This window comes from Oncorhynchus kisutch, linkage group LG8 (assembly GCF_002021735.2).
Source record: "Oncorhynchus kisutch isolate 150728-3 linkage group LG8, Okis_V2, whole genome shotgun sequence".
In the NCBI taxonomy this organism is placed as follows: Eukaryota; Metazoa; Chordata; class Actinopteri; order Salmoniformes; family Salmonidae; genus Oncorhynchus; species Oncorhynchus kisutch.
This window is the reverse complement of record NC_034181.2, coordinates 23,542,401-23,567,985: the sequence shown is the minus strand read 5'-3', so window position 1 is coordinate 23,567,985 and position 25,585 is coordinate 23,542,401. Positions and strand designations below refer to the sequence as shown.

At 40.1% G+C, this 25,585-nt stretch overlaps 1 protein-coding gene across 1 annotated transcript in view; it reads right to left on the bottom strand.

The window, feature by feature from the left end:
* The window catches only part of LOC109895137 (polypeptide N-acetylgalactosaminyltransferase 9-like), a 130,930-nt gene that overhangs the window by 49,315 nt on the left and 56,030 nt on the right, over positions 1-25,585 (bottom strand). The window contains exon 6 of the mRNA XM_020488796.2: positions 7,952-8,069. Coding sequence (XP_020344385.1) covers positions 7,952-8,069 — 118 coding nt within the window. The remainder of the gene's footprint in view (positions 1-7,951; positions 8,070-25,585) is intronic.

Here is a 25,585-nt window from a genome sequence, read left to right as displayed (position 1 = left end):
TTTCTACAAGTACCTGAAAATATCCTGCCAAACAACAAACCCTGAAAAAGGAGGGTATCCTATCTTTTGGGTAGGAGAGGACCCAGCTGAGTTGAGCGATGTCCGTCTCCTCTCCAAATTTGTATGGATGTTTCTGGAGTTTTAATTAAGCAAATTCCCTCTCAAACTGAAGTGAGATTATGACCATATGCCAGGGATGAACCAGAGCCCGTGTGGATACGGTAGAGGGGCTTTCAGGAAATTATTGTTTAAGTTTTTTGTTAAATACATGTGAAATGGCTTGGGTTGGTTGAATTAATTGGATTGTCCCAAGAGAAGTGCCCTGGTGGGATCACTCACAGAAGGTTTAGTTAAATTGGGGCTGAGTAAAACCTGAATTCTTGAAGAAAACCCTGCAGAGCGCATAGTGCCTATATACACCAATAAGACCATTTAGGTGGGATCTAACCTATAAAGAATGTCTGTTTATCATTTATTTCTAATGTAACAGACTAACAAACGTCTTCCAGACAGACATATGATTTGTATCTACAAATTCATAAGTAGGTATTTATACTCCCTGTAACTCTTGATAAACCCTTTACAAACACGTGCAGTGTCACTCTTGACCCCGAGATATATTTTCTGTATGTATGTACAGTACCAGTCAGTTTGGACACACCTACTCATTTTCTTTATTTTCACTATTTTCCACATTGTAGAAGTTTCTTCAACTGCAGTTGTGATGGTGTGGGGGTGCTTTGCTGGTAACACTGTCAGTGTTTTATTTAGAATTCAAGACACACTTAACCAGCATGGTTACCACAACATTCTGCAGCAATGCGCCATCCCATCTGGTTTGCGCTTAGTGGGACAATCATTTGTTTTTCAACAGGACAATGATCCAACACACCTCCAGGCTGTGTAAGAGCTATTTGACCAAGAAGGAGAGTTATGGAGTGCTGCATCAGATGACCCGGTCTCCACAATCACCCAACCTCAACCCAATTGAGATGGTTTGGGATGAATCGGACCGCAGAGTGAAGGAAAAGCAGCCAACAAGTTTTCAGCATATGTGGGAACTCCTTCAAGAATGTTGGAAAAGCTTTCCAGATGAAGCTGGTTGAGAGAATGCCAAGAATGTGCAAAGCTGTCATCAAGGCAAAGGGTGGCCACTTTTGAATAATATAAAATCTAAAACATATTTTTATTTGTTTAACACTTTTTTGGTTACTACATGAATCCTTTATGTGTTATTTCATAGTGTTGATGTCTTCACTATTATTCTACAATGTAGAAAATGGTAAAAAATAAATAAAAACCCTTGAATGAGTAGGGCGTGTCCAAACTTATGACTGGTACTGTATGTATACTGTAGCTACATATACCTGAGGGGACATGAAGAGCGATGTTGTGGTCTCATGAGATGCTTTATCAGCAAACAGTAAGTGAGAGATGGAAAAACCATGACGCAATAAATGTGTATTGACACCTCTGGCAGAATTCATCATTTCTATTCCTTCTTGACATTGTTTTCTCTTTGCAAACTCAGCCTCAAGGTAAACAATATTTTAATGTCTGACACCTGGGTATGGGTTTCAAATTACACTCATTTGTAAGTCAATGTAAACTGCATCAAAAATAAACTACTTTAATACTAATATTTTATTGGAAGTGCTGCAATGGCATCGATAATCAACATCATTACTACCTCTCTTGTATCGGTCTTTTCCTCCTCTTCTCTCTCGTGTAAATACATCTCTATACCGTACATGGAAAAAAAATCCAACAAGATCTTATACTTCTGATCTTGATTCCCTCCAATGCCCTTGTTTTATTCATCTACTGCTATCTCAAGGTCTCCATAATCACACAAAACACCACTGTGGCCTATGAACCCAGCACCAGCTCATCTCAACATATCTCTTTCTCGATCTATCTTAACTTAACCTTTCTCTTCTGTTAAAGAGGCCAGCGCCTAGGTGCCAGCCCAGAAAACCCTTTTATACGGAGTGTAGAAAGCACAGTAAATTACAATACTACACAACCTTTGGCTGTGAACTTGGCCTTACATACACACCCGTGGTGAAATGGTCCTGGGCAGCAGGCAGCTACTGAGAGCTGCCCTGGCTAATTGTTAAACATGTTCCTGTCAATCACGCCTATTCCAAATGGCAACTCTCCCTCCCTTTCTCTCTCTCATTGTCTCTATATCCATTCATTCATTCATCCATCCATCCATCTCTCTCTGTCTCTCTCACTCACCAGTTTCAATGAGTAGGCCTTGGAGACATAATTGCTCCCGATCTCCATTCCATTAAAGGAATATACAATATGTATGGCGGTGAAGCAAAGCTGAATGTTATTCAGCCATTCATATACAGTACCAGTCAAAAGTTTGGACACACCTTCTCATTCAAGAGTTTTTCTATATTTGTACTATGTTCTACATTGTAGAATAATAGGGAAGACATCAAAACTATGAAATAAAACATATAGAATCACGTAGTAACCCAAAAAAGTGTTAAACAAATCAAAATATAATATACATTTGAGATCCTTCGAAGTAGCCACCCTTTGCCTTGATGACAGCTTTGCACACTCTTGGCATTCTCTCAACCAGCTTCATGAGGAATGCTTTTCCAACAGTCTTGAAGGAGTTTCCACATATGCTGAACACTTGTTGGCTGCTTTTCCTACACTCTATGGTCAAACTCATCCCAAACCATCTCAATTGGGCTGAAGTTGGTTGATTGTGGAGGCCAGATCATCTGGTGCAGCACTCCATCACTCTCCTTCTTGGTCAAATAGCCCTAACACAGCCTGGAGATATTTTTGGGGTCATTGTCCATTTGAAAAACAAATGATAGTCCCACTAAGTGCAAATCATATGGGATGGTGTATCGCTGCAGAATGCTGTGGTAGCCATGCCGGTTAAGTGTGCCTTGAATTCCAAATAAATCACAGTGTCACCAGCAAAGCACCCCCACACCATCCTACTCTGCGTCTCACAAAGACATGGCGGTTGGAACCAAAAATCTCAAATTTGGACTCATCAGACCAATGGACAGATTTCCACTGGTCTAATGTCCATTGCTCGTGTTTCTTGGCCCAAGCAAGTCTCTTCTTGTTATTGGTTTCTTTAAGTAGTGGTTTCTTTGCAGAAATTCAACCATGAAGGCCTGATTCATGCAATCTCCTCTGAACAGTTGATGTGTCTATTACTTGAACTCTGTGAAGCATTTATTTAGGCTGCAATCTGAGGTGCAGTTAAGTCTACTGAACTTATCTTCTGCAGCAAAGGTAACTCTGGGTCTTCCTTTCCTGTTGCGGTCCTCATGAGAGCCAGTTTCATCAAAGCGCTTGATGGTTCTTGCGACTGCAAAGTTATTTAAATGTTCCATATTGACTGATTATTTGAGCTGTTCTTGCCATAATATGAACTTGGTCTTTTACCAAATAGGGCTATCTTCTGTACACCACCCATACCTTGTCGCAACACAACAGATTGGCGCAAACGCATTAATGAGGAAAGAAATTCCACAAATTAACCTTTAACAAGGCACCCCTGTTAATTGAAATGCATTCCATGTGACTACCTCATGAAACTGGTTGAGGGAATACCAAGTGCATGCAAAGCTGTCATCAAGGCAAAGCGTGGCTACTTTGAAAAATCTCATATGTATTTGTTTAACACTTTTTGGGGTACTACATGATTCCATGTGTCATTTCATAGTTTTGACCTCTTCAATATTATTATACAATGTAGAAAATAGTAAAAATAAAGAAACTGTACATGCAGGTATACAGTTGAAGTCGGAAGTTTACTAAAAATGTTACTACTAAAAATACACTTAGGTTGGAGTCATTAAAACCTCTTTAGGCTAGGGGGCAGTATTTTGATGTTTGGATGAAAAACGTGCCCAAAGTAAACTGCCTATTTTTCAGGCCCAGTAACTAGAATATGCATATAATTGGCAGATTAGGATAGAAAACACAAAATATTGTCTGTGAGTATAACAACTGATATGGCAGACGAAAACCTGAGGAAAATTCATCCAGGAAGTGCTGTTTTTCTGAAACTACTCTTTTCCATTGCAAGCCTATCCTCCATTTAAAGGGATATCAACCAGATTCCTTTCCCTATGGCTTCCACAAGGTGTGAACAGTCTTTAGAAATAGTTTCAGGCTTTTATTCTGAAAAATGAGCGAGAATGATCACATTGCGTCAGTGGATAGCCAGATGTCCTCACATTTGTACGCTCGCGCACGGGAGCGAGACCTTTCCTTTCTATCTTCTATTGAAAAGGCTACCGTCCAGTTGAAATATTATCGATTATTTATTGTAAAAACAATCTGAGGATTAATTATATAAAACGTTTGACATGTTTCTACGAACTTTACTGATACTATTTGGAGTTTTCGTCTGCCTGTCGTGACCGCACGAGCCTGTGGATTACTGAACAAAACGCGCCAACCAAATGGAGGTTTTTGGATATAAAGAGAATCTTTATCGAACAAAACAAACATTTATTGTGTAACTGGGAGTCTCGTGAGTGCAAACATATGAAGATCATCAAAGGTAAGTGATTAATTTGATTGGTCACGAAAGTCAGAAAAGCAATCTACTTTGCTGCTAGCTGTTTTAATGTTTTGTCTGCTGAGAGCTGTCCTCACATAATCACATGGTTTGCTTTCACCGTAAAGCTTTTTTAAAATCTGACATGCCAACTGGATTAACAACAAGTTAAGCTGTGTTTTGGTGTATTGCACTTGTGATTTCATGAAAATTAAATATTTTTAGTCATTTAATTTGAATTTGGTGCTCTGCAAATCACCGGATGTAGACGAAAATGATCCCACTAAAGGTTATTAAAACTTGTTTTTCAACAACTCCACAAATTTCTTGTTAACATACTAAAGTTTTGGCAAGTCGGTTAGGAAAGATACTTTGTGCATGACACAAGTAACTTTTCCAACAATTGTTTACAGACAGATTATTTCACTTACAATTCACTGTATCACAATTCCAGTAGGTCAGATGTTGACATACACTAAATTGACTGTGCCTTTAAACAGCTTTCGAAATTTACAGAAAATTATGTCATGGCTTTAGAAGCTTCTGATAAGCTAATTGACATCATCTGAGTCAATTGGAGGTGTACCTGTGGATATATTTCAAGGCCTACCTTCAAACTCAGTGCCTCTTTGCTTGACATCATGGGGAAAATCAAAAGCAATCAGCCAAGACCTCAGGAAAAGAATTGTAGACCTCCACAAGTCTGTTTCATCCTTGGGAGCAATTTCCAAACGCCTGAGGGTACCACGTTCATCTGTACAAACAATAGTACGCAAGTATAAACACCATGGGACCACGTAGCCATCATACTGTTCAGGATGGAGACCCTCTGTCTCCTAGAGATGAACGTACTTTGGTGCGAAAAGTGCAAATCCTTCCCAGAACAACAGCAAAGGACCTTGTGAAGATGCTGGAGGAAACCGGTACAAAAGTATCTATATCCACAGTAAATCAAGTCCTATATTGACATAATCTGAAAGGCCGCTCAGCAAGGAAGAAGCCACTGCTCCAAAACCGCCATAAAAAAGCCAGACTACGGTTTGCAACTGCATATGGGGACAAAGATCGTACTTTTTGGAGAAAAGTCCTCTGGTCTGATGAAACAAAAATAGAACTGTTTGGTCATAATGACCATTGTTATGTTTGGAGGAAAAAGGGGGAGGCTTGCAAGCTGAAGAACACCATCCCAACCATGAAGCACGGGGGTAGCAGGCTTATGTTGTGGGGATGTTTTGCTGCAGGAGGGACTGGTGCACTTCACAAAACAGATGGCATCATGAGGAAGGAGAGTTATGTGGATATATTGAAGCAACATTTCTAGACATCAGGCAGGAAGTTAAAGCTTGGTCGCAAATGGGTCTTCCAAATGGACAATGACCCCAAGCATACTTCCAAAGTTGTGGCAAAATGTCTTAAAGACAACAAAGTCAAGGTATTTTAATGACCACCACAAAGCCCTGACCTCAATCTTATAGAACATTTGTGGGCAGAACTGAAAAGCATGTGCGAGCAAGGAGGCCTACAAACCTGACTCAGTTACACCAGCTCTGTCAGGTGTAATGGGCCAAAATTCACCCAACTTATTGTGGAAAGGCTGTGGAAGGCTACCCAAAACGTTTGTCCCAAGTTAAACAATTTAAAGGCAATGCTACCAAATACTAATTGAGTGTATGTAAACTTCTGACCCACTGGGAATGTGATGTAAGAAATAAAAGCTTAAATAAATCATTCTCTCTACTATTATTCTGACATTTCACATTCTTAAAATAAAGTGGTGATCCTAACTGACCTAAAACAGGGTCTTTTTACTTGGATTAAATGTCAGGAATTGTGAAAAGCTGAGTTTAAATGTATTTGGCTAAGGTATATGTAATCTTCTGACGTCAACTGTATATTATCTCAATATCATGTTTGTTTAATGATAATGTATTTTCTTTTCTTCACACAATACCAGAACTAAAGGAAAGGTTTGAAATAAAAATACTGTTTGTGTAAGTTTTATGGTGAAAGACAAAGAGAGACTGTTATGCCGATGTTTGTGACATTGGTGTTAAGTTATTATTACATGACTCAAGGAGAGTGCAATTACTTTATGTTAGCACAGTGCAAATGTCAGACCTGACACAAGTCATCCAACTGAGCAGAATAAGAAAGTGGGGTACATCAGTATAGAACACACACTCTAGTGGGTTTGTTATAACACTCTACTTAGTGGCCTTGTCTGAATGAATCTCCTACCCTATGAACCCACCCAGTGGCATGGATTGCTGCGTAAAGACAGGTCCGGTGAATAACACAACATAGTTAACCTTGAAGACTGAAATTCGGGATGGCACACCGAATACTGAAATAACCATTAGGAGCAATGAGGAAGGTGACTGTTCACTGGAATTTAACCTAAAACAAACAGTTACTGCATAATGAGACATGGAGAACATATTATTGTCTGAATGCGTCTTACTATTTGGGGGGGAAACCTTGCTATTGATGAGGATATGTTATGCTAGTCCACTTGGAATGATGAGGACTCTGAGACGGTCATTAGCTACTATAACATTGCCTTCAGGTTCATCTGAGGGGTTGAGTTATCAATAAACCAACCAGGATCTATCCTCTCGCCTCTGGAGTCAGTTTTCAAATGCTACAGATACCCTTCTGAAGCACCATTCAAGCATTCTGAAGATTTTGAAATGGAAGTGATGACATTAAACGAAGAAGGATCTTTCAAGCATTTCTCATTTCAATAAGCAGAGAGTGAGTTTAGATTCAGAGTGCTTCCACTTGGCTGAGGAGAAACATTTTCTGAATTTAAACGCTACCAATTCTTCAACCAAGCCGCCGCTCACATGAAGCATTAAATTCAACTAAAATCAGCTGCAAAGATTTCTACATTTTCAGTATAGGGCTTTAAGGCCTTTGGGTTGACTGAATATTTATTTGCATTAAGGGTTTTCCCTCCCATCTGAGAAACTTTCTGACTTTGCAGAGTTTAAACATCTCTCTGTTGATGCCTCTGGGTATTGAATCTTAAGCTGTAACCCTTAAGCCTAAAAAAAATAAGGAAACTTAATCATGAGCCATTCCAAAGACGGGAAAATATATTTCATAAATATTTTCACCAGTGACTTAAGTGATCTGGCGCTACTGTACCTAATATTGGATTTGTAATGACTGCTATTGTGTTCCAGCACACTAGCCTTTCCTTTCCACCCAGCAATCAGAACCCAAACCCACTAGCTTTAGCAGAATAGACTCATAAACAACCCCAACTTTTCTAATGGCATTTCTAACTACTTTTTTTGTGTGGTTATGATGTAATACCTTCATGTTGTAACTTCTCAAAAATAAATGTCTCCATTTGAGAATAGGAAAGGAATGTGTTGTTGTACTCACCCGCATGCCAAGCTCAATGTTCTCGCCTCCATAGACTTCCATGCCAGGATCAAGGAGGCCGATCTCACTAAAGTATTCTCTGTCCACCACAAAGGAGCAGCCGATCATAGCTGGCGTCCTAGATGAAAAGAGAGAGGGAAAGGCTTTCAAAAACTGTGTTCATTCCCCTGTCATTGTCTTGATCAGCTTCAGTGACAAACCTTTATACACCCACTGTGCATTCTGTTGATTAGAGCCTTTACTAAAACAACAGGATTCATAATAATGTTTATAATCACTGCACACAAGACAGTATGCACCCCGGGCTACATTGCAGGCCGATACACGATTTACATGAATTTATTTAGTTTCCAAATCTATGCAGAATTAACCTTGGAAAGCCCTTTGAATAACAATGCATATTATATGTGTTGCTATAAAAATAAATAACAGAGGACACCATTGTTTTCTCTTAATTTTATATTTGCATGTGAGGTACAAGTGTACTCAGACATGAATGTGTTTTGATAAATCTACATTCTGTAAAAATAGCACAGGCTCAGGGTTTGGCATGTCTTTAGATATGCATTTCTCCATGGGTGTCACTGTTAAAACATCAAAAGGACCAACTTCCAGAGACCTCCTCATAATACAATGTAACTAAGTATACAATAAAGCTTTTCAAGAAAGATTGCTTTAGGGACATTTGAGGGGTATGAGGGGGAAGCTATGATGGGACAATGTCCTCTAGTAAATATAGATGACACTGTCAGAAATGTCAGGAAGTTTCCCCTTGGAACACACACATGCCATGAGGTAGCTGTCTGTGATGGCCTGAGGATAGAATGGGTCACTCTTTTCCACTCCACCCTGCTCTCCCTCTCAAGGTCTCTAAAGTAGTTTTATTTCCGGGACTACTGTCACCATAGGCATGCTTTTACTGGCTTTATCCATGGAACTTTAAAGTGCTCTGTGACAAAGATGTCATACGTTATATAGAAATATAGCTGTCCATGTTGTGTGATGGCACGCATCGTTAAAAGGCTTCTTATCAATCTGATCAGCGTTTAGCCGTTATTTACTGCAACATTGTGTCTGCAGTTAGTACACCATACATGAACATGCACAGTGGAGAGTGCAGTCCACTACGACTGGGCCTACAGTAAAGTAGTGGAAGGAGGTTATTGGAGAGGAAGGATGAAGAGGAGACTATGATTTCATTGATAATATTCAAAATAATGTTGTTTTAGAGCTATCAAGGATGCTGTGCATGTATATATTTGTTTGCATATAGTTGTGTTTAGATGATAACTGCAGTAGTTTCTTTTACACAAAATAATCTGCTTGGAGTGTGCTTTTTGGAATTATTGTGGTGGAAGAAAGAAAGACACACACACACTCAAAAAACAACCTAAGCATGTCTAATTCTCACATCAAAAATGCTTTGTCTCCACTTCCTACTGCACAGTCAGTTCTCTATAGATATCTGGCAAAAAAGCTCACTTTTCCAATGTACACACTGCTTACACACTCATCCTCTGTAGGGTTTTCACCTTCAATTCTTATTACATTTTCAGACACTCTTAGTAACCTGACAACATTTATAAAAGAGACATGCTTGCTTTTATATTGAATGTGCCCAAATACATGAGTGCGAAGGCAATCGGTCTCAGCTCTGAATAGCCATAGGTCTATTGTTGGTGGGCAGAAAGCTTGAGGAAACAAGTAAAGAAATTATTTCCAATATGGATCCACATGGCTGACACACTACCTGCCCCTTTAGGCACACTGTCCATTCATAGCAAAGTATCAATAACAGGACCACAAATAGCAAACAGCACCTGCAATTTTTGCTGGTACATTTGCAAGGCACATTTTGGAAAGACAATTTATGTCTAACTGGCAATGCATAGTTTGGTTTTAGGCAATTCAAATAGTGATAAGCAAAATAGCATAGCCGTATTGTCAGATCGGCCTGTTTGAAATCTTCCTTAAGAGGGTAAGGCTGATTCTTATCTTGTCTCTGCTGTCGCTCTTGGTTGGCTCCTGACATTGTGTGAAATTACAATCATATGATAATATGCTTTAATGCCTCAACAAGAAGACAAATGGCCCATAAGTTCAGCAGTCACCTCCAGTGTTCAGACACAGCATTTGGGGTTATATGAATAATGAATTTAATCTCTGTATGACCTGATTTACCAAGTGTGTGTTTCGACCTTGCCCAGCCAAACACGTCTGGAGAAATATGACTGTTTCTGTGTGATGTAGAATATATGATATAACACTTAAATCGTGAACATATTAATTAAGCAATAATACATGAGAGGACATGTGTTATGGCATTTTTATCACAACAGGCTACCAGCTTTAAAAAGCTAGATTCTTTCTCAAACGATACATTTTTCAACAAAACGTGATTCTACATTCACTAACACTTGTTGTCCAGTGCAATCGTAGGTAATTCTCTGGTCGTTAGTTCTATTCATATTGAATGCCATGTAAAGCAAAACTAACCAAGGCTGGTTGATAGTTCCAGAACTTTGCAGGTTGCTATGGTAAACAAAAAATGATTGCTATGAACTTCCCCCCTGTTAGCTAGCCAACAACACAGCTAACACAATCACTTCAGACTAAAGCTGGAAAGACAGCAAACTAGCTGCATTTTGTTTCGTTTGGACTTTTTTTCTACTGAAATGTCTTTGTATATATATCCATAAAAAGTATGCTGATTCACGATTTCGACTGACTGTGAAAAGCTGGCTCTCTGTCTCCTCCCGACTTCCAACAATGTTTCACTTTTGAACAATGTTGCAAATGTCAGAGATAATGTCTAGATGCGTTTTACAGTGGAGATCAAGTTCATAAATTGCATGACTGGACAGTGCATTTGTAAAAGTAGTAGTAGTAGCGCGTTGATAGATAACGACCTAAAGGATGGCAAGTTTTATGAATGAGCAGCCATGTGTAAATTGTCTATTATAAAACTGCTTGTTTGGATCCTGGATGAATTGGACGATCAGCGTTCCAAGGCGTGCTGTATAGGTCATCACCACAGACACTCCTATGCTTGCTAACAGTTCCATCTGAAAATGAACACTGCGCCTCCATAAAAAATATCATGGTAATTTTACTGTCCGAATCATCTCTTGTATTTATCTCAACACTCACATGATTTCCCCTTGCTTCCAGCTTAGCATTTGGTTTGATACAGCATGGTTAATATAAGCCTAGCTGTCTGCCTGCCTCGGAAATAATGTTTCACTTTTGAATTTCGATTTCTGTAGCGAGTACTATACATAGAGTGAATCGTGCCCAGACCAGACAACTTTTTTTTCTGAGCCAGTCGAAATCAAATCCAAGTAAATACCAACAGAAAAGAAGCTCAAACAAACGAAAATGCAGCAAGTGTAATGTCATTCCAGGTTAAAAGTTTGACGTGAGTGAATGAGTTAGCTGCAGTTGCCTAGCTAGCTAGCAAATAACAAGACATGTTTTCCAGCCTTGCATAGCAACCATTTTGTTTAGATCTGAAGACCAGTCCTTTTGCATAGCAACTATGCCAACATAATTAATGCCCAGGGTCGTGTCTGTAGCAACATGAACAAAATCACTAACAACCAAATTTGTCTGGACTATCCACCTCATTTTCGAATGCTGCTATGGGCAAAGCAAAACAACGGTGTGATGTAATGGATTCGACTTCCGCTTTACTTACGTACTGCAGTACACACGTGGTAAATTTGCTGGAGTAAATTATTTGAACGATTCCATTTATAGAGTGTAAAAGTGAAGTAAAAAGGTGTAAGTGTAATTGTATATGTATTTAATTCAAGTTCGATAAAGGTGCTAGACCTACAAGTATAAGGTTCTGTATTCATTTCCTAAGTCAACCTTGTGTTCTGTTTCGTTGTGTTCTTCAACGACGCCTTGTCTTTCATTTTTGTTCATTGATTTCACCTGTGTTAGTTACTTGCCTGGTCTCATCAGCTCCTTATTTAGTTCAGTTCTTTCTGTTTGTGCCTTTGTGAGGTATTGTTAGTTTTGACTCTACTAAGCATTTTCCTAGCTCGTTTGTGAGAACCAGTTATAGCCTTCAGTCCTAGTTTTGATTCACCTGCCTGTTTGCCTACCTGTGTATGACTATTGCCTGCCTTCTGCGAAGGCGAAATTAACACCTGCCTCGCTCTGCGTGTGAATCTACACCTTTTTATCCATGAGTATTCGTTACAACAGGTAGTTATGTTGTGATAATTACGTTAGTTGTGTTGTGTAAGAGATAAGGGCCATCCACCAAGCCTATAACGATAACTATAATGATCAAGTAGGCTACATAACTATAAAACGTTGAGCATCCACAGGAAAGTTTGTCGTTCTACAGTCCTGCACCTATCAATCAACTGATCAACATATCCTATTGCACGCTGCCTATTAATAAATAAGGTGGTACCACAAGACAATTTATGATGTCACTAAGGCACATATACTGGTTCAGACCATTCAGTGTTTTCAGGGTGTGTTCATTGTCATAGTGACAGCTGCAAATAATAATTCAATGTACATGTAGCCCTAATGAAAAATTATGTAGTAACTTGTATTTAAATGTAGCAATTCAACAACAAACGCCCTTTAGCCTGCACATGTTTTACGGCATGTCATTGCCTCATTGCTCAAGTGGTTTACAAGTGATTTCCATTTTTCCACTGGTTGTCTATTCCTTTGGGTATTTTTCACTGTGCTCATCTAGGCTATGTCCTGTGCAACTATTTGTGATGCATCAGTGCATCAATGTTATCATAACCGGTAAAAGTGATCACACCAATGAACTCCCCGAAATTGATTTTCTATGTTGTAGGCCTGTTTTACATTCGGCAATTAGTAAAAACAAGCTTGGTTCTTTCCCCGAATAGACTATTAGGCTTAGTATAAAAATAAATGGACTCTACCTTTTGCAGCCTATAGCTTTCCTGGGATTTCACAATAAGAGGAATGGCCTATTGCGGAGAGGGTTTGTAGCCTCTGTAGCCTGTTGCAGTTGTTCCTGTTGTGCACAGGAACAACTGCACAGGAACCGCTGGAAGAGAGAGGCTTGTGATGTGTAGCCGAGGTAAGAAGCTAGATATTAGGCTATTCGCTAAATATTAGAACTATAAGGTAAATATTTACCCGTCAAAGTGCAAGAAAATAAAGTGAACAGATGAAGAAATGGCAAATCTGTACTGCGTTCCTCCAGGCTGCGCTCTGTGGTCCCCGGGCACGCAAAGTTCCACTTTTGATTAGGCATAGGTCTACGTTTTTAAACCAGACAATTATTATACCTGGACTACGCAACACAGTGCAACAAGGAATGTATTATTGTTATCAAGGGAATACACAATTGTCCATAGGTTGTAAACTACAGTGAAGTAGGCGCATTTTAACCGCTCAAATGTCCTATTTAGTTTCATGCCGAAAAAACTGCATAGACCTACAGCCTAGGCCTGACTATGCAACCATTTGGATCAGTTTGGGTTTATTCTCAACAGTTTATAAGAACAAGCAAGATACCTTAGCAGGCCATTCTTATGGTTTATTTCGTCAGGATGTATCCCAGTGTTAAGATAGGTCTACTATAGGAAAATGTGGGCTTCTCCCGTTCTTAGTACTGTAGCCTATATTACATTCAGCAAGCAAGAGCAAGCGTGCATCTCTCCTCCAATAGGCTTTTAGTAGGCTAAAGAAAAAAGTTTGAATTAAGTGTCCAACAAGCTTTTGTAATCTGGCTTTTCCTGGGACTCCACAAGATTAAAGAGGAATAACCGTGGCAGTGGAGAAGTCAGGTGCTTAATTGTGCAACAGAACATAGACCGGCTTGAGATTTAACCTATAGCCTAAGTAAAAGCATAAGCATATTAGACAATAATTTATAAGCTCAATGATAGGCGTAATACTGCAGTGAATATATTCAGTACATTTACACAACGAAAGAAAAAAAGAAGTTTATCAGACAACGAAATCATAGGTAGTTACAGTACGTGCGCTCTCGAGGCTGCGCCGGAAAAGCTCCCATGTTTCTAGGAACAAGAAATGTATCCTACTTAGTCTACAACAACACAGTATAATGAAGAATGATATTATTGTTTTCAAATGGGTACAAAACTCTAGTCTATGCTGTAAAGTGCAGGGAATAGCCTATGTAATAGTGGTGCAAGGGTCAGCTTTTTGTTCACACGCACCCGTCCACAATTGCTAAAAACCCATCCACAACCACTTACTGTATGTGATAAAGTGAAAATCTGAGTCCGGCACCCAGCCCTAACCTGCAAATATAGAAAATGCGCTATAGGCTACAGTCAAAGACTGCAGAATGAGTTTGTTTTTTTGTTGTTGCCTGATTTAGATATGTTTCTGCTTATAATTTCCGAGATTTTCGTAGACTATATGTTAGTCGAGTTGTCTGTAATTATATACATGTAGTTTGTATCGATAGATTATCGATTAGATACAATGTAATATATCTATAAAATGAATGCTTCAGTCTAGTTGTTGTGTTGCTACCATGTTGTTGTTATGTTGTATTGCTACCATGCTGTGTTGTCATTGTGTTGCTGCCTTGCTATGTTGTCTTAGGTCTATATTTATGTGTTGTGTTGTCTCTCAAGTTGTGATGTGTATTTTGTCGTATATTTTATTGTATTTATTTTTTTATCCCAGGCCCATGTCCCCGCAGTAGGCCTTTTACGTTTTGGTAGGCCGTCGTAAATAAGAATTTGTTCTTAAACTGACTTGCCTAGTTAAATAAAGGTTAAATAAAAATAAATAAATAGTTGACATCGGTGAAGTGTTCTGTCATCTTTCGCGGTGCAAAGACGTTTAGGGGCTGGGGAGAAAATATAATAAAGCAACAACAAAAACACGATTTTCTGTACAAAATGTCCAAATTACATCAGTTTGACCAGTTGCAAGGAAAAAGAAAGCTGTGAAAACAACCCGAATGCGTTTCTGATAAGATTTCAGTTCGGTTTCGATGCATATTTTATTTGGTTAAAATACTATCAGCTTTTATGATGAAGACAACACCTCTACCGATGGTATCTAACTGAACATTGCATTCTCTCAAGATGCAGAAAGAAAGAAATCATATTTCTCCACTCCTGTTCCCAAGTCCAAATTTAGCCTACATTTGGTGTCTAATTTTTCTGCAAGAAATTATTAATTCTGCAGGAGTTATTATTAAGGTTATAGCTCAATTTGCACGGGACTAGTATTACTAGAGAACGTTGGTTAGGTATGTACTGTATTACCCCAGAATGTCCGTCATTCCAGAGGCGCAAAATATTTTAATGATGTATTTGGCGATAGGCTATGCGCAACACTTTGTTAAATTTATCAATCAAATCTTTTTTATTGCTGAACACCTGTCAAACTCAAAACACAGGGACGTTGATTCGCACGGGACCAGTATTTTCAGAGGACATTGGAGTTTGCCAAAAAAACAGTAGGTTATTCTGGTTAGTCAATGTCCAGATTTCAGATTCCATTTAACCCATGCAAACAGTAGGCTACAGTTCACTTGACATGCCACAGACCTATTTGAAGTCCCATCTTGAGACTGTCGAATTTGTATCAAGCCTCACAATCATCACACATAACATGGCCAGCACTGCTATCATCCTCTTTTTACCACTTCACCAAATATTTTCCGAACATTACTTTTCTGGCCCTCACTTCTCTATATTTTCAACTTTCCTTTTGCACTTTTTGGCATTTGGAATTAAACCACCACAATGTCCTTTTTGCCTCTAGATTGACGTTGACTTTTTCTACCCGTTCCCAAAAGCATCATTTGGCGATTGGCTGTGTAGGCTATTTGAATAACCGCTCAAATGCCTTGCATCTACTGTAGCCTGCCTGATTGGGCAACCATTTGAATCGTGTTTTTTCTCGGCAGTTTAGTTTAGGTCCAGACCGCTCCAGTCGCATGCGCCAGTTTTGCAAAATAAATGTAAACATACATGTTATTCAATTATTGCTCCCACATTGCTCTGCGTTGCCAAGGGCTAAAATAGAAGTCAGTTCTATTTGTGACGCTGATCATGGTGCAAGTCCTGCCTCTCCCATGTCCTCATTGGTTTATAGAAGCAGATACCCACATGCCATCTCCTCATTGGTTATGCCCACGTGGGTGATTGAAAGATGAACTGAGTTCGGTGTGTTGTGGCAACTATGAAAGTTAGATGCCAATTGCCATATAAAGGCCAAAGAAGAAAACGCCTGGAAGGAGGAGAGATGACTAGAAACGATTCCGGTGACCGTTTTATGTGTTGATTAATTGTCGGAGTAGAGGACCTTGTGCATTTTAGGTAAAATAACAACTCAACATTTATATCCCAGGACAAATTAGCTAGCAACAGCGAACTAGCTAAATAGGACAAATTAGCTACCAACTGCAAGCTAGCTAAATAGGACAAATTAGCTACCAACTGCAAGCTAGCTAGCTAAATTGCCACAAATGTTTAATGCTTTTCGACCTGTCCCCAAATTAATATAATTGGTTCAGAGTTTGTTTTTATATTTTAACCTGCATGTCGTGATTGCGTTTGGTGGTGGGGGGGGGGGGGGGTTTGGGTACTGTGTAAGGCCAGTAGTAACATGTTGTATTTTGTCAGGATGTTTCGGGTTAACAAAAACATGCTATGTAGAGATTTCTAGTGGCTCGCATATAAATTATGATAATACCGAGCATGGACGAGGTTGTATCCATAGTTTCCGAGTTTGTCTCCCGTGTTTTAAAAGCGTTTGAAAATGAGGTAGATATCTTCTGGTGAATGAATGACATTGTATGAATTGACTTATCAAAATAACATTTTAATGAAAATGTAAATCATTGTCATTTTAACATGTTAACAGTTTCAGAAAAGCAATAAAGCACACTAGACAGTGCTATATCATGTATACAGTCACAGGTAAATGGCCACTGCCTCTTGTGTCTTATTGCTTAAAGTGGATCTGACAGCGTTTTAACTACTTTGCAGATATGAAACAAACAGACATATCAGCCCAGATATCAAATTCCCAGTTTATACTTCAAAATCAACTTTATACGATGTTTTAAAAATAGGTTATATTTGACTGAAAATTCCATGACATACAGTACAGTAATGCATTGTTTGCACAATGGATAAATGCAGTTCAATGCACGATTAATGTAATTCACCAATGCATTTCTTGCGATCAGGTTGCAAATCACAGCTGGCCTGGTACGTTGTTTGCTGCCACAACCCATTCAAGATGCATTGTTTCAATTTCTCAATATTTTGAACAAAAACGGACAACCAACTAAGGCTGGGAATGTCAATACAATTAAACCAGCAAGGGCAATGATCAGTCATAACGTGGCTAATAGGCTAGCGCACGTGTCAAACACAGGGCTCGTGGGCCAAATAGGACACAATCGCGAGTATAAAGTCAACAGTTGAGTCACCAATGGGACCCACAAAATTACAGCACTCGCATCAGTGAATTCAATTTAAATTGCGCTGATTTCGTGGGTCCCGTTTAAGCGTGCAGTGGAGGGAAAGTGTATAGACACATGCCACAGTCCTAGCTAAGCTAGTAAAATGTTTTGAGTGCGCCAAACAGCAATGCTGCATTCAACCGTACCAGTGATCCATGCAGTGCAACAAAAAAAAGAAAAAAAGAAAAACATGTTTGAGGTTTAAATGTTGCTATGTTTTTGTTATTTAGAGTTATTAAATACTTTTTGACTAGGGTCGGCAGCATATTATGCACATCTGCAAGTATAGCAGCAAAGGCTGGTCAAATATTATTTCTCTCTTTTTGTTTTAATATGTTAAAATACTAAATTGAAGTCGGAAGTTTACATACACCTAGCCAAATACATTTAAACTCAGTTTTTCACAATTCCTGACATTTAATCCTAGAAAAAATTATCTGTATTAGGTCAGTTAGGATCACCACTTTATTTTAAGAATGTGAAATGTCAGAATAATAGTAGAGAGAATGATTTATTTCAGCTTTTCTTTCTTTCATCACATTCCCAGTGGGTCAGAAGTTTACATACACTCAATTAGTATTTGGTAGCATTGCCTTTAAATTGTTTAACTTGGGTCAAACGTTTTGGGTAGCCTTCCACAAGCTTCCAACTATAAGTTGGGTGAATTTTTGCCCATTCCTCCTGACAGAGCTGGTGTAACGGAGTCAGGTTTGTAGGCCTCTTTGCTTGCACACACGTTTTCAGTTCTGCCCACACATTTCTATAGGATTGAGGGCTTTGTGATGGCCAATCCAATACCTTGACTTTGATGGCCTTAAGTGATTTTACCACAACTTTGGAAGTATACTTGTGGTCATTGTCCATTTGGAAGACCCATTTCCAAGCTTTAACTTCCTGCCTGATGTCTTGAGATGTTGCTTCAATATATCCACATACTTTTCCATCCTCATGAGACCATCTATTTTGTGAAGTGCACCAGTCCCTCCTGCAGCAAAGCACCCCCACAACATGATGCTGCCACCCCCGTGCTTCACGGTTGGGATGGTGTTCTTCGGCTTGCAAGCCTCCCCTTTCCCTCCAAACATAATGATGGTCATTATGGCCAAACAGTTCTATTTTTGTTTCATCAGACCAGAGGACATTTCTCCAAAAGTACGATCTTTGTCCACATGTGCAGTTGGAAACCGTAGTCTGGCTTTTTTTATGGCGGTTTTGGAGCAGTGGCTTCTTCCTTGCTAAGTGGCCTTTCAGGTTATGTCGATATAGCACGTGTTTTTCTGTGGATATAAATACTTTTGTACCTGTTTCCTCCAGCAGCTTCACAAGGTCCTTTGCTGTTGTTCTGGGATTGATTTGCACTTTTCACACCAAGGTACATTCATTTCTAGCAGACAGAACACATCTCCTTCCTGAGCGGTATGACGGGTGCCTGGTCCCATGGTGTTTACACTTGCATACTATTGTTTGTACAGAGGAACGTGGTACCTTCAGGCATTTGGAAATTGCTCCCAAGGATGAACCATACTTGTGGAGGTCCACAATTTTTTTTCTGAGGTCTTGGCTGAATTCTTTTGATTTTCCCATGTTGTCAAGCAAAGAGGCACTGAGTTTGAAGGTAGGCCTTAAAATACATCCACAGGTACACCTCCAATTGACTCAGGCTAATTGACATCATTTATCAGAAGCTTCTAAAGCCATGGAATTTTCCAAGCTGTTTAAAGGCACCGTCAACTTAGTGTATGTAAACTTCTGACCCACTGGAATTGTGATACAGGGAATTATAAGTGAAATAACCTGTCTGTGAACAATTGTTTAAAAAATGACTTGTGTCATGTGTAATGGATGTGAAATGGCTAACTAGTTAGCGGTGGTGCGCGCTAATAGCATTTCAATCGGTGACGTCACTCGCTTTGAGACCTTGAAGTAGTGGTTCCCCTTGTACTGCAAGGGCCTCAGCTTTTGTGGAGCGATGTGTAATGATGCTTTGTGGGTGACTGTTGTCTATGTGCAGAGGGTCCCTGGTTCGCGCCCGGGTATGGGCGAGGGGACGGACTAAAGTTATACTGTTACACATGCACAAAGTAGATGTCCTAACCGACTTGCCAAAACTATAGTTTGTTAACAAGAAATTTGTGTAGTGGTTAAAAAACAAGTTTTAATGACTCCAACCTAAGTGTATGTAAACTTCTGACTTCAACTGTAAGTGGACATTATAAAGAGACATATTTTTTCTAATAAAACAATGGCCAGTTTGGGTCGCAGTTGCTAGCTATTTATTTAACAAGATAAAAAGACAGAGCCTAACGTTACCTAGCCATCGATTAAATGCAATTGTCTTCATTGTCTTCGCTTATGCCTGCCCATACCATAACCCCACCGCCACCATGGGGCACTCTGGTCACAAAGTTGACATCACCAAACCGCTCGCCCACACAACGCCATATACAGTGGGGCAAAAAAGTATTTAGTCAGCCACGAATTGTGCAAGTTCTCCCACTTAAAAAGATGAGAGGCCTGTAATTTTCATCATAGGTACACTTCAACTATGACAGACAAAATGAGAAGAAAAAAATCCAGAAAATCACATTGTAGGATTTTTAATGAATTTATTTGCAAATTATGGTGGGAAATAAGTAGTTGGTCAATAACAAAAGTTTATCTCAATACTTTGTTATATACCCTTTGTTTGCAATGACAGATGTCAAACGTTTTCTGTAAGTCCTCACAAGGTTTTCACACACTGTTGCTGGTATTTTGGCCCATTCCTCCATGCAGATCTCCTCTAGAGCAGTGATGTTTTAGGGCTGTTGCTGGGCAACACGGACTTTCAATTCCCTCCAAAGATTTTCTATGGGGTTGAGATCTGGAGACTGGCTAGGCCACTCCAGGACCTTGAAATGCTTCTTACGAAGCCACTCCTTCGTTGCCCGGGCGGTGTGTTTGGGATCATTGTCATGCTGAAAGACCCAGCCACGTTTCATCTTCAATGCCCTTGCTAATTGATGGAGGTTTTCACTCAAAATCTCACGATACATGGCCCCATTCATTATTTCCTTTACACGGATCAGTTGTCCTGGTTCCTTTGCAGAAAAACAGCCCCAAAGCATGATGTTTCCACCCCCATGCTTCACAGTAGGTATGGTGTTCTTTGGATGCAACTCAGCATTCTTTGTCCTCCAAACACAACGAGTTGAGTTTTTACCAAAAAGTTATATTTTGGTTTCATCTGACCACATGACATTCTCCCAATCTTCTTCTGGATCATCCAAATGCTCTCTAGCAAACTTCAGACGGGCCTGGACATGTACGGGCTTAAGCAGGGGGACACGTCTGGCACTGCAGGAATTGAGTCCCTGGCGGCGTAGTGTGTTACTGATGGTAGGCTTTGTTACTTTGGTCCCAGCTCTCTGCAGGTCATTCACTAGGTCCCCCCGTGTGGTTCTGGGATTTTTGCTCACTGTTCTTGTGATCATTTTGACCCCACGGGTTGAGATCTTGCGTGGAGCCCCAGATCGAGGGAGATTTTCAGTGGTCTTGTATGTCTTCCATTTCCTAATAATTGCTCCCACAGTTGACTTCTTCAAACCAAGCTGCTTACCTATTGCAGATTCAGTCTTCCCAGCCTGGTGCAGGTCTACAATTTTGTTTCTGGTGTCCTTTGACAGCTCTTTGGTCTTGGCCATAGTGGAGTTTGGAGTGTGACTGTTTGAGGTTGTGGACAGGTGTCTTTTATACTGATAACAAGTTCAAACAGGTGCCATTAATACAGGTAACGAGTGGAGGACAGAGGAGCCTCTTAAAGAAGAATTTACAGGTCTGTGAGAGCCAGAAATCTTGCTTGTTCGTAGGTGACCAAATACTTATTTTCCACCATAATTTGAAAATAAATTCATTAAAAATCCTACAATGTGATTTTCTGGATTTTTTTTCTAATTTTGTCTGTCATAGTTAAAGTGTGCCTATGATGACAATTACAGGCCTCTCTCATCTTTTTAAGTGGGAGAACTTGCACAATTGGTGGCTGACTAAATACTTTTTTGCCCCACTGTACGTGGTCTGAGGTTGTGACGACCTACTGCCAAATTCTCTAAAATGACATTGGAACCGGCTTATGGTAGAGAAATTAACTTTCAATTCTCTGGCAACAGCTCTGGTTGACATTCTGGCAGTCGTCATCCCAATTGCACACTCCTTCAAAACTTGAGACATCTGTAGCATTGTGTTGTGTGACAAAACTGCACATTTTAGTGGCCTTGTATTGTCCCTATGCACAAGGTGCACCTGTGTAATGATCATGCTGTTTAATCCGTTTCTTGATATGCCACACCTGTCTGGTGGGTGGATTATCTTGGCAAACGAGAAATACTCACAATCATAGATGCCAACAAATCTGTGCACAAAATTTGATATAAATAAGCTTTTTGTGTGTATGGAAAATGTTGGGTATCTTTTATTTCAGCTCATGAAACATAGGAGCAACACTTTACGTTATGTTGTGTTTATATTTTTGTTCAGTGTACATATTTACAGAAAACCATTCAGGTGTATTTTGTGGCTTTGGCAAATGTGTTCTAATGATCTAAAGTCAAACTGTTGCTACTGCCTGTATACACACAGTCCAGTTCAGTGTGATGGCAGGCCCATGTGGCACATGGCTTCTTTGCATATAGATCTACTGTAGGTCTGATTGGCTATGGCACACCGGTCTCCGTAGACTCTGGTCCTGGTCAGGACACATGTTTTAATTAGGTTTTATTTGCTGCAGTGTCTATTAATTGTCCAAATGCACGTCCACTTTCCCACTATATTGCTAAAGAATTTTCACAAATGACTTACTATACGTCATTCCCAAACATTCTGAGAATTTATGAAAATGTGAAAATGACCATATCCAAGTGTATGGTCATTTTGTAAAAAATGTAAATAAAAAAAGGTGTCATATTCTTTCTAGGGGTGTATGTGAACAGATTTTAATAAGATTTCATGTTGCTAAAATGCTGTAGTATATCATGAGCAGAAAAGGCTCTAACAATGGGAATTCCAAATCACCCGTTGTATAAAAATACCTAAGACATGATTTACCTGAGGACCCTAGGTGAATAATTATGGTAATAATCATACATTCTATGATTACAGTAACTATTGCTTCCATACAGTAGAGAACTAACCCAATAAACACAGTTGTGTAAACTAGAGTAATGTACAAAGCTCACCCACCGTATGTAAAAACACATATGACCCAATATTCAAGGCTTCCTCTCGTGCACTGCACACATCAATATTAAGATATTTATAATTTTTATTAGATACTTTTTTCAATAGAGAGGTTAATTGTTGGTTGTTTGGCCTGTACACTTGTACCAAAGACCTATAGAGCCATATCACGATATCTCCAAGGTGGCATAGCAGTTCAGACGTCTTTTGTCCTCGTCTTGTCGTGTCCTGTATATATATATATATATATATATATTTACAACTTTTTCACATACATTTTATTTTTATTTTCCATCAACTCATCTTCAAAACACTCTCCTGCAACCCGCCTCACCAATGTATATTTATAAAAAAGTATTATTTACCTCAGATCTGTAATCCTCCAAGAAGATAGCCAGAAACTCCAGGAGGCTGGCCTGAAACTAGCCAGAAGCTAATCCAGAAGCTAGTTCAGAAGCTAGTTGGCTCCTTTACTGGCAAGTCGTTGGTGTTCAGCTAACCACGGTTTGTGGTCATCGGCTATCCTTTGGCTCGAAAGTCTATCGCCAGTTCTGTACGGTGCAGCGCGGCTCGGAGCGGAGCATACCGGACCAATTTTTCTCTCCATGTCCCTGGATTTCGACTGCTCTCTGGACATTCATGCCCGGATCTCACAGCTAGCTAGCTGCTATCCGTGTGACTATCGGCCTTCGTCGATTCCGGAGCAAACATCAATTGTTCCGGAGCTAGCAAGCTCCGTCAATCACTCCTGAGTTCCATCAATCGCACCTGGGCTGCTAACCGTTAGCTGTCTTACCGGCTGCTATCTGAATAGACAATCGGACAATTTTTTTTAAAATTATTATTATTTTTTATTATTATTTTTTATTATTATTATTATGTTTTCTTCTTCTTCTTTGTTGTTGTTGTGTGATTTGGATTGATCCCCTCTACCACACGGAACCCCACTAATCTACTGACGGAGCGCAGGAGGTGGCTAACAACAGACCTCCATCCTATGCTAGCTTGCTACCGATGCCCTGGCTAGCTGTCTAAATCACCAACCAACCTCTCCACTCACCGGACCCTTTTGATCACTCGACTAAGCATGCCTCTCCTTAATGTCAATATGTCTTGTCCATTTCTGTTCTGGTTAGTGTTTATTGGCTTATTTCACTGTAGAGCCTCTAGTCCTGCTCACTATACCTTATCCAACCTATTAGTTCCACCACCCACACATGCAATGACATCTCCTGGTTTCAACGATGTTTCTAGAGACAATATCTCTCTCTTCATCACTCAATACCTAGGTTTACCTCCACTGTATTCACATCCTACCATACATTTGTCTGTACATTATACCTTGATGCTATTTTATCGCCCCCAGAAACCTCCTTTTACTCTATGTTCCAGACGTTCTAGACGACCAATTCTCATAGCTTTTAGCCGTACCCTTATTCTACTCCTCCTATGTTCCTCTGGCGATGTAGAGGTGAATCCAGGCCCTGCAGTGCCTAGCTCCACTCCTATTCCCCAGGCGCTCTCTTTTGACGACTTCTGTAACCGTAATAGCCTTGGTTTCATGCATGTTAACATTAGAAGCCTCCTCCCTAAGTTTGTTCTATTCACTGCTTTAGCACACTCTGCCAACCCGGATGTTCTAGCTGTGTCTGAATCCTGGCTTAGGAAGACCACCAAAAACTCAGACATTTTAATTCCAAACTACAACATTTTCAGACAAGATAGAACTGCCAAAGGGGGCGGTGTTGCAATCTACTGCAAAGATAGCCTGCAGAGTTCTGTCCTACTATCCAGGTCTGTACCCAAACAATTTGAACTTCTACTTTTAAAAATCCACCTCTCTAAAAACAAGTCTCTCACCGTTGCCGCCTGCTATAGACCACCCTCTGCCCCCAGCTGTGCTCTGGACACCATATGTGAACTGATTGCCCCCCATCTATCTTCAGAGTTCGTGCTGCTAGGCGACCTAAACTGGAACATGCTTAACACCCCAGCCATCCTACAATCTAAACTTGATGCCCTCAATCTCACACAAATAATCAATGAACCTACCAGGTACCTCCCCAAAACCTTAAACACGGGCACCCTCATAGATATCATCCTAACCAACTTCCCCTCTAAATACACCTCTGCTGTCTTCAACCAAGATCTCAGCGATCACTGCCTCATTGCCTGCATCCGTAATGGGTCAGCGGTCAAACGACCTCCACTCATCACTGTAAAACGCTCCCTGAAACACTTCTGCGAGCAGGCCTTTCTAATCGACCTGGCCGGGGTATCCTGGAAGGATATTGATCTCATCCCGTCAGTAGAGGATGCCTGGATATTTTTTTTAAATGCCTTCCTAACCATCTTAAATAAACATGCCCCATTTAAGAAATTTAGAACCAGGAACAGATATAGCCCTTGGTTCTCCCCAGACCTGACTGCCCTTAACCAACACAAAAACATCCTATGGCGTTCTGCATTAGCATCGAACAGCCCCCGTGATATGCAGCTGTTCAGGGAAGCTAGAAATCATTATACACAGGCAGTTAGAAAAGCCAAGGCTAGCTTTTTCAAGCAGAAATTTGCTTCCTGCAACACTAACTCAAAAAAGTTCTGGGACACTGTAAAGTCCATGGAGAATAAGAACACCTCCTCCCAGCTGCCCACTGCACTGAAGATAGGAAACACTGTCACCACTGATAAATCCACCATAATTGAGAATTTCAATAAGCATTTTTCTACGGCTGGCCATGCTTTCCACCTGGCTACTCCTACCCCGGACAACAGCACTGCACCCCCAACAGCAACTCGCCCAAGCCTTCCCCATTTCTCCTTCTCCCAAATCCATTCAGCTGATGTTCTGAAAGAGCTGCAAAATCTGGATCCCTACAAATCAGCCGGGCTAGACAATCTGGACCCTTTCTTTCTAAAATTATCTGCCGAAATTGTTGCCACCC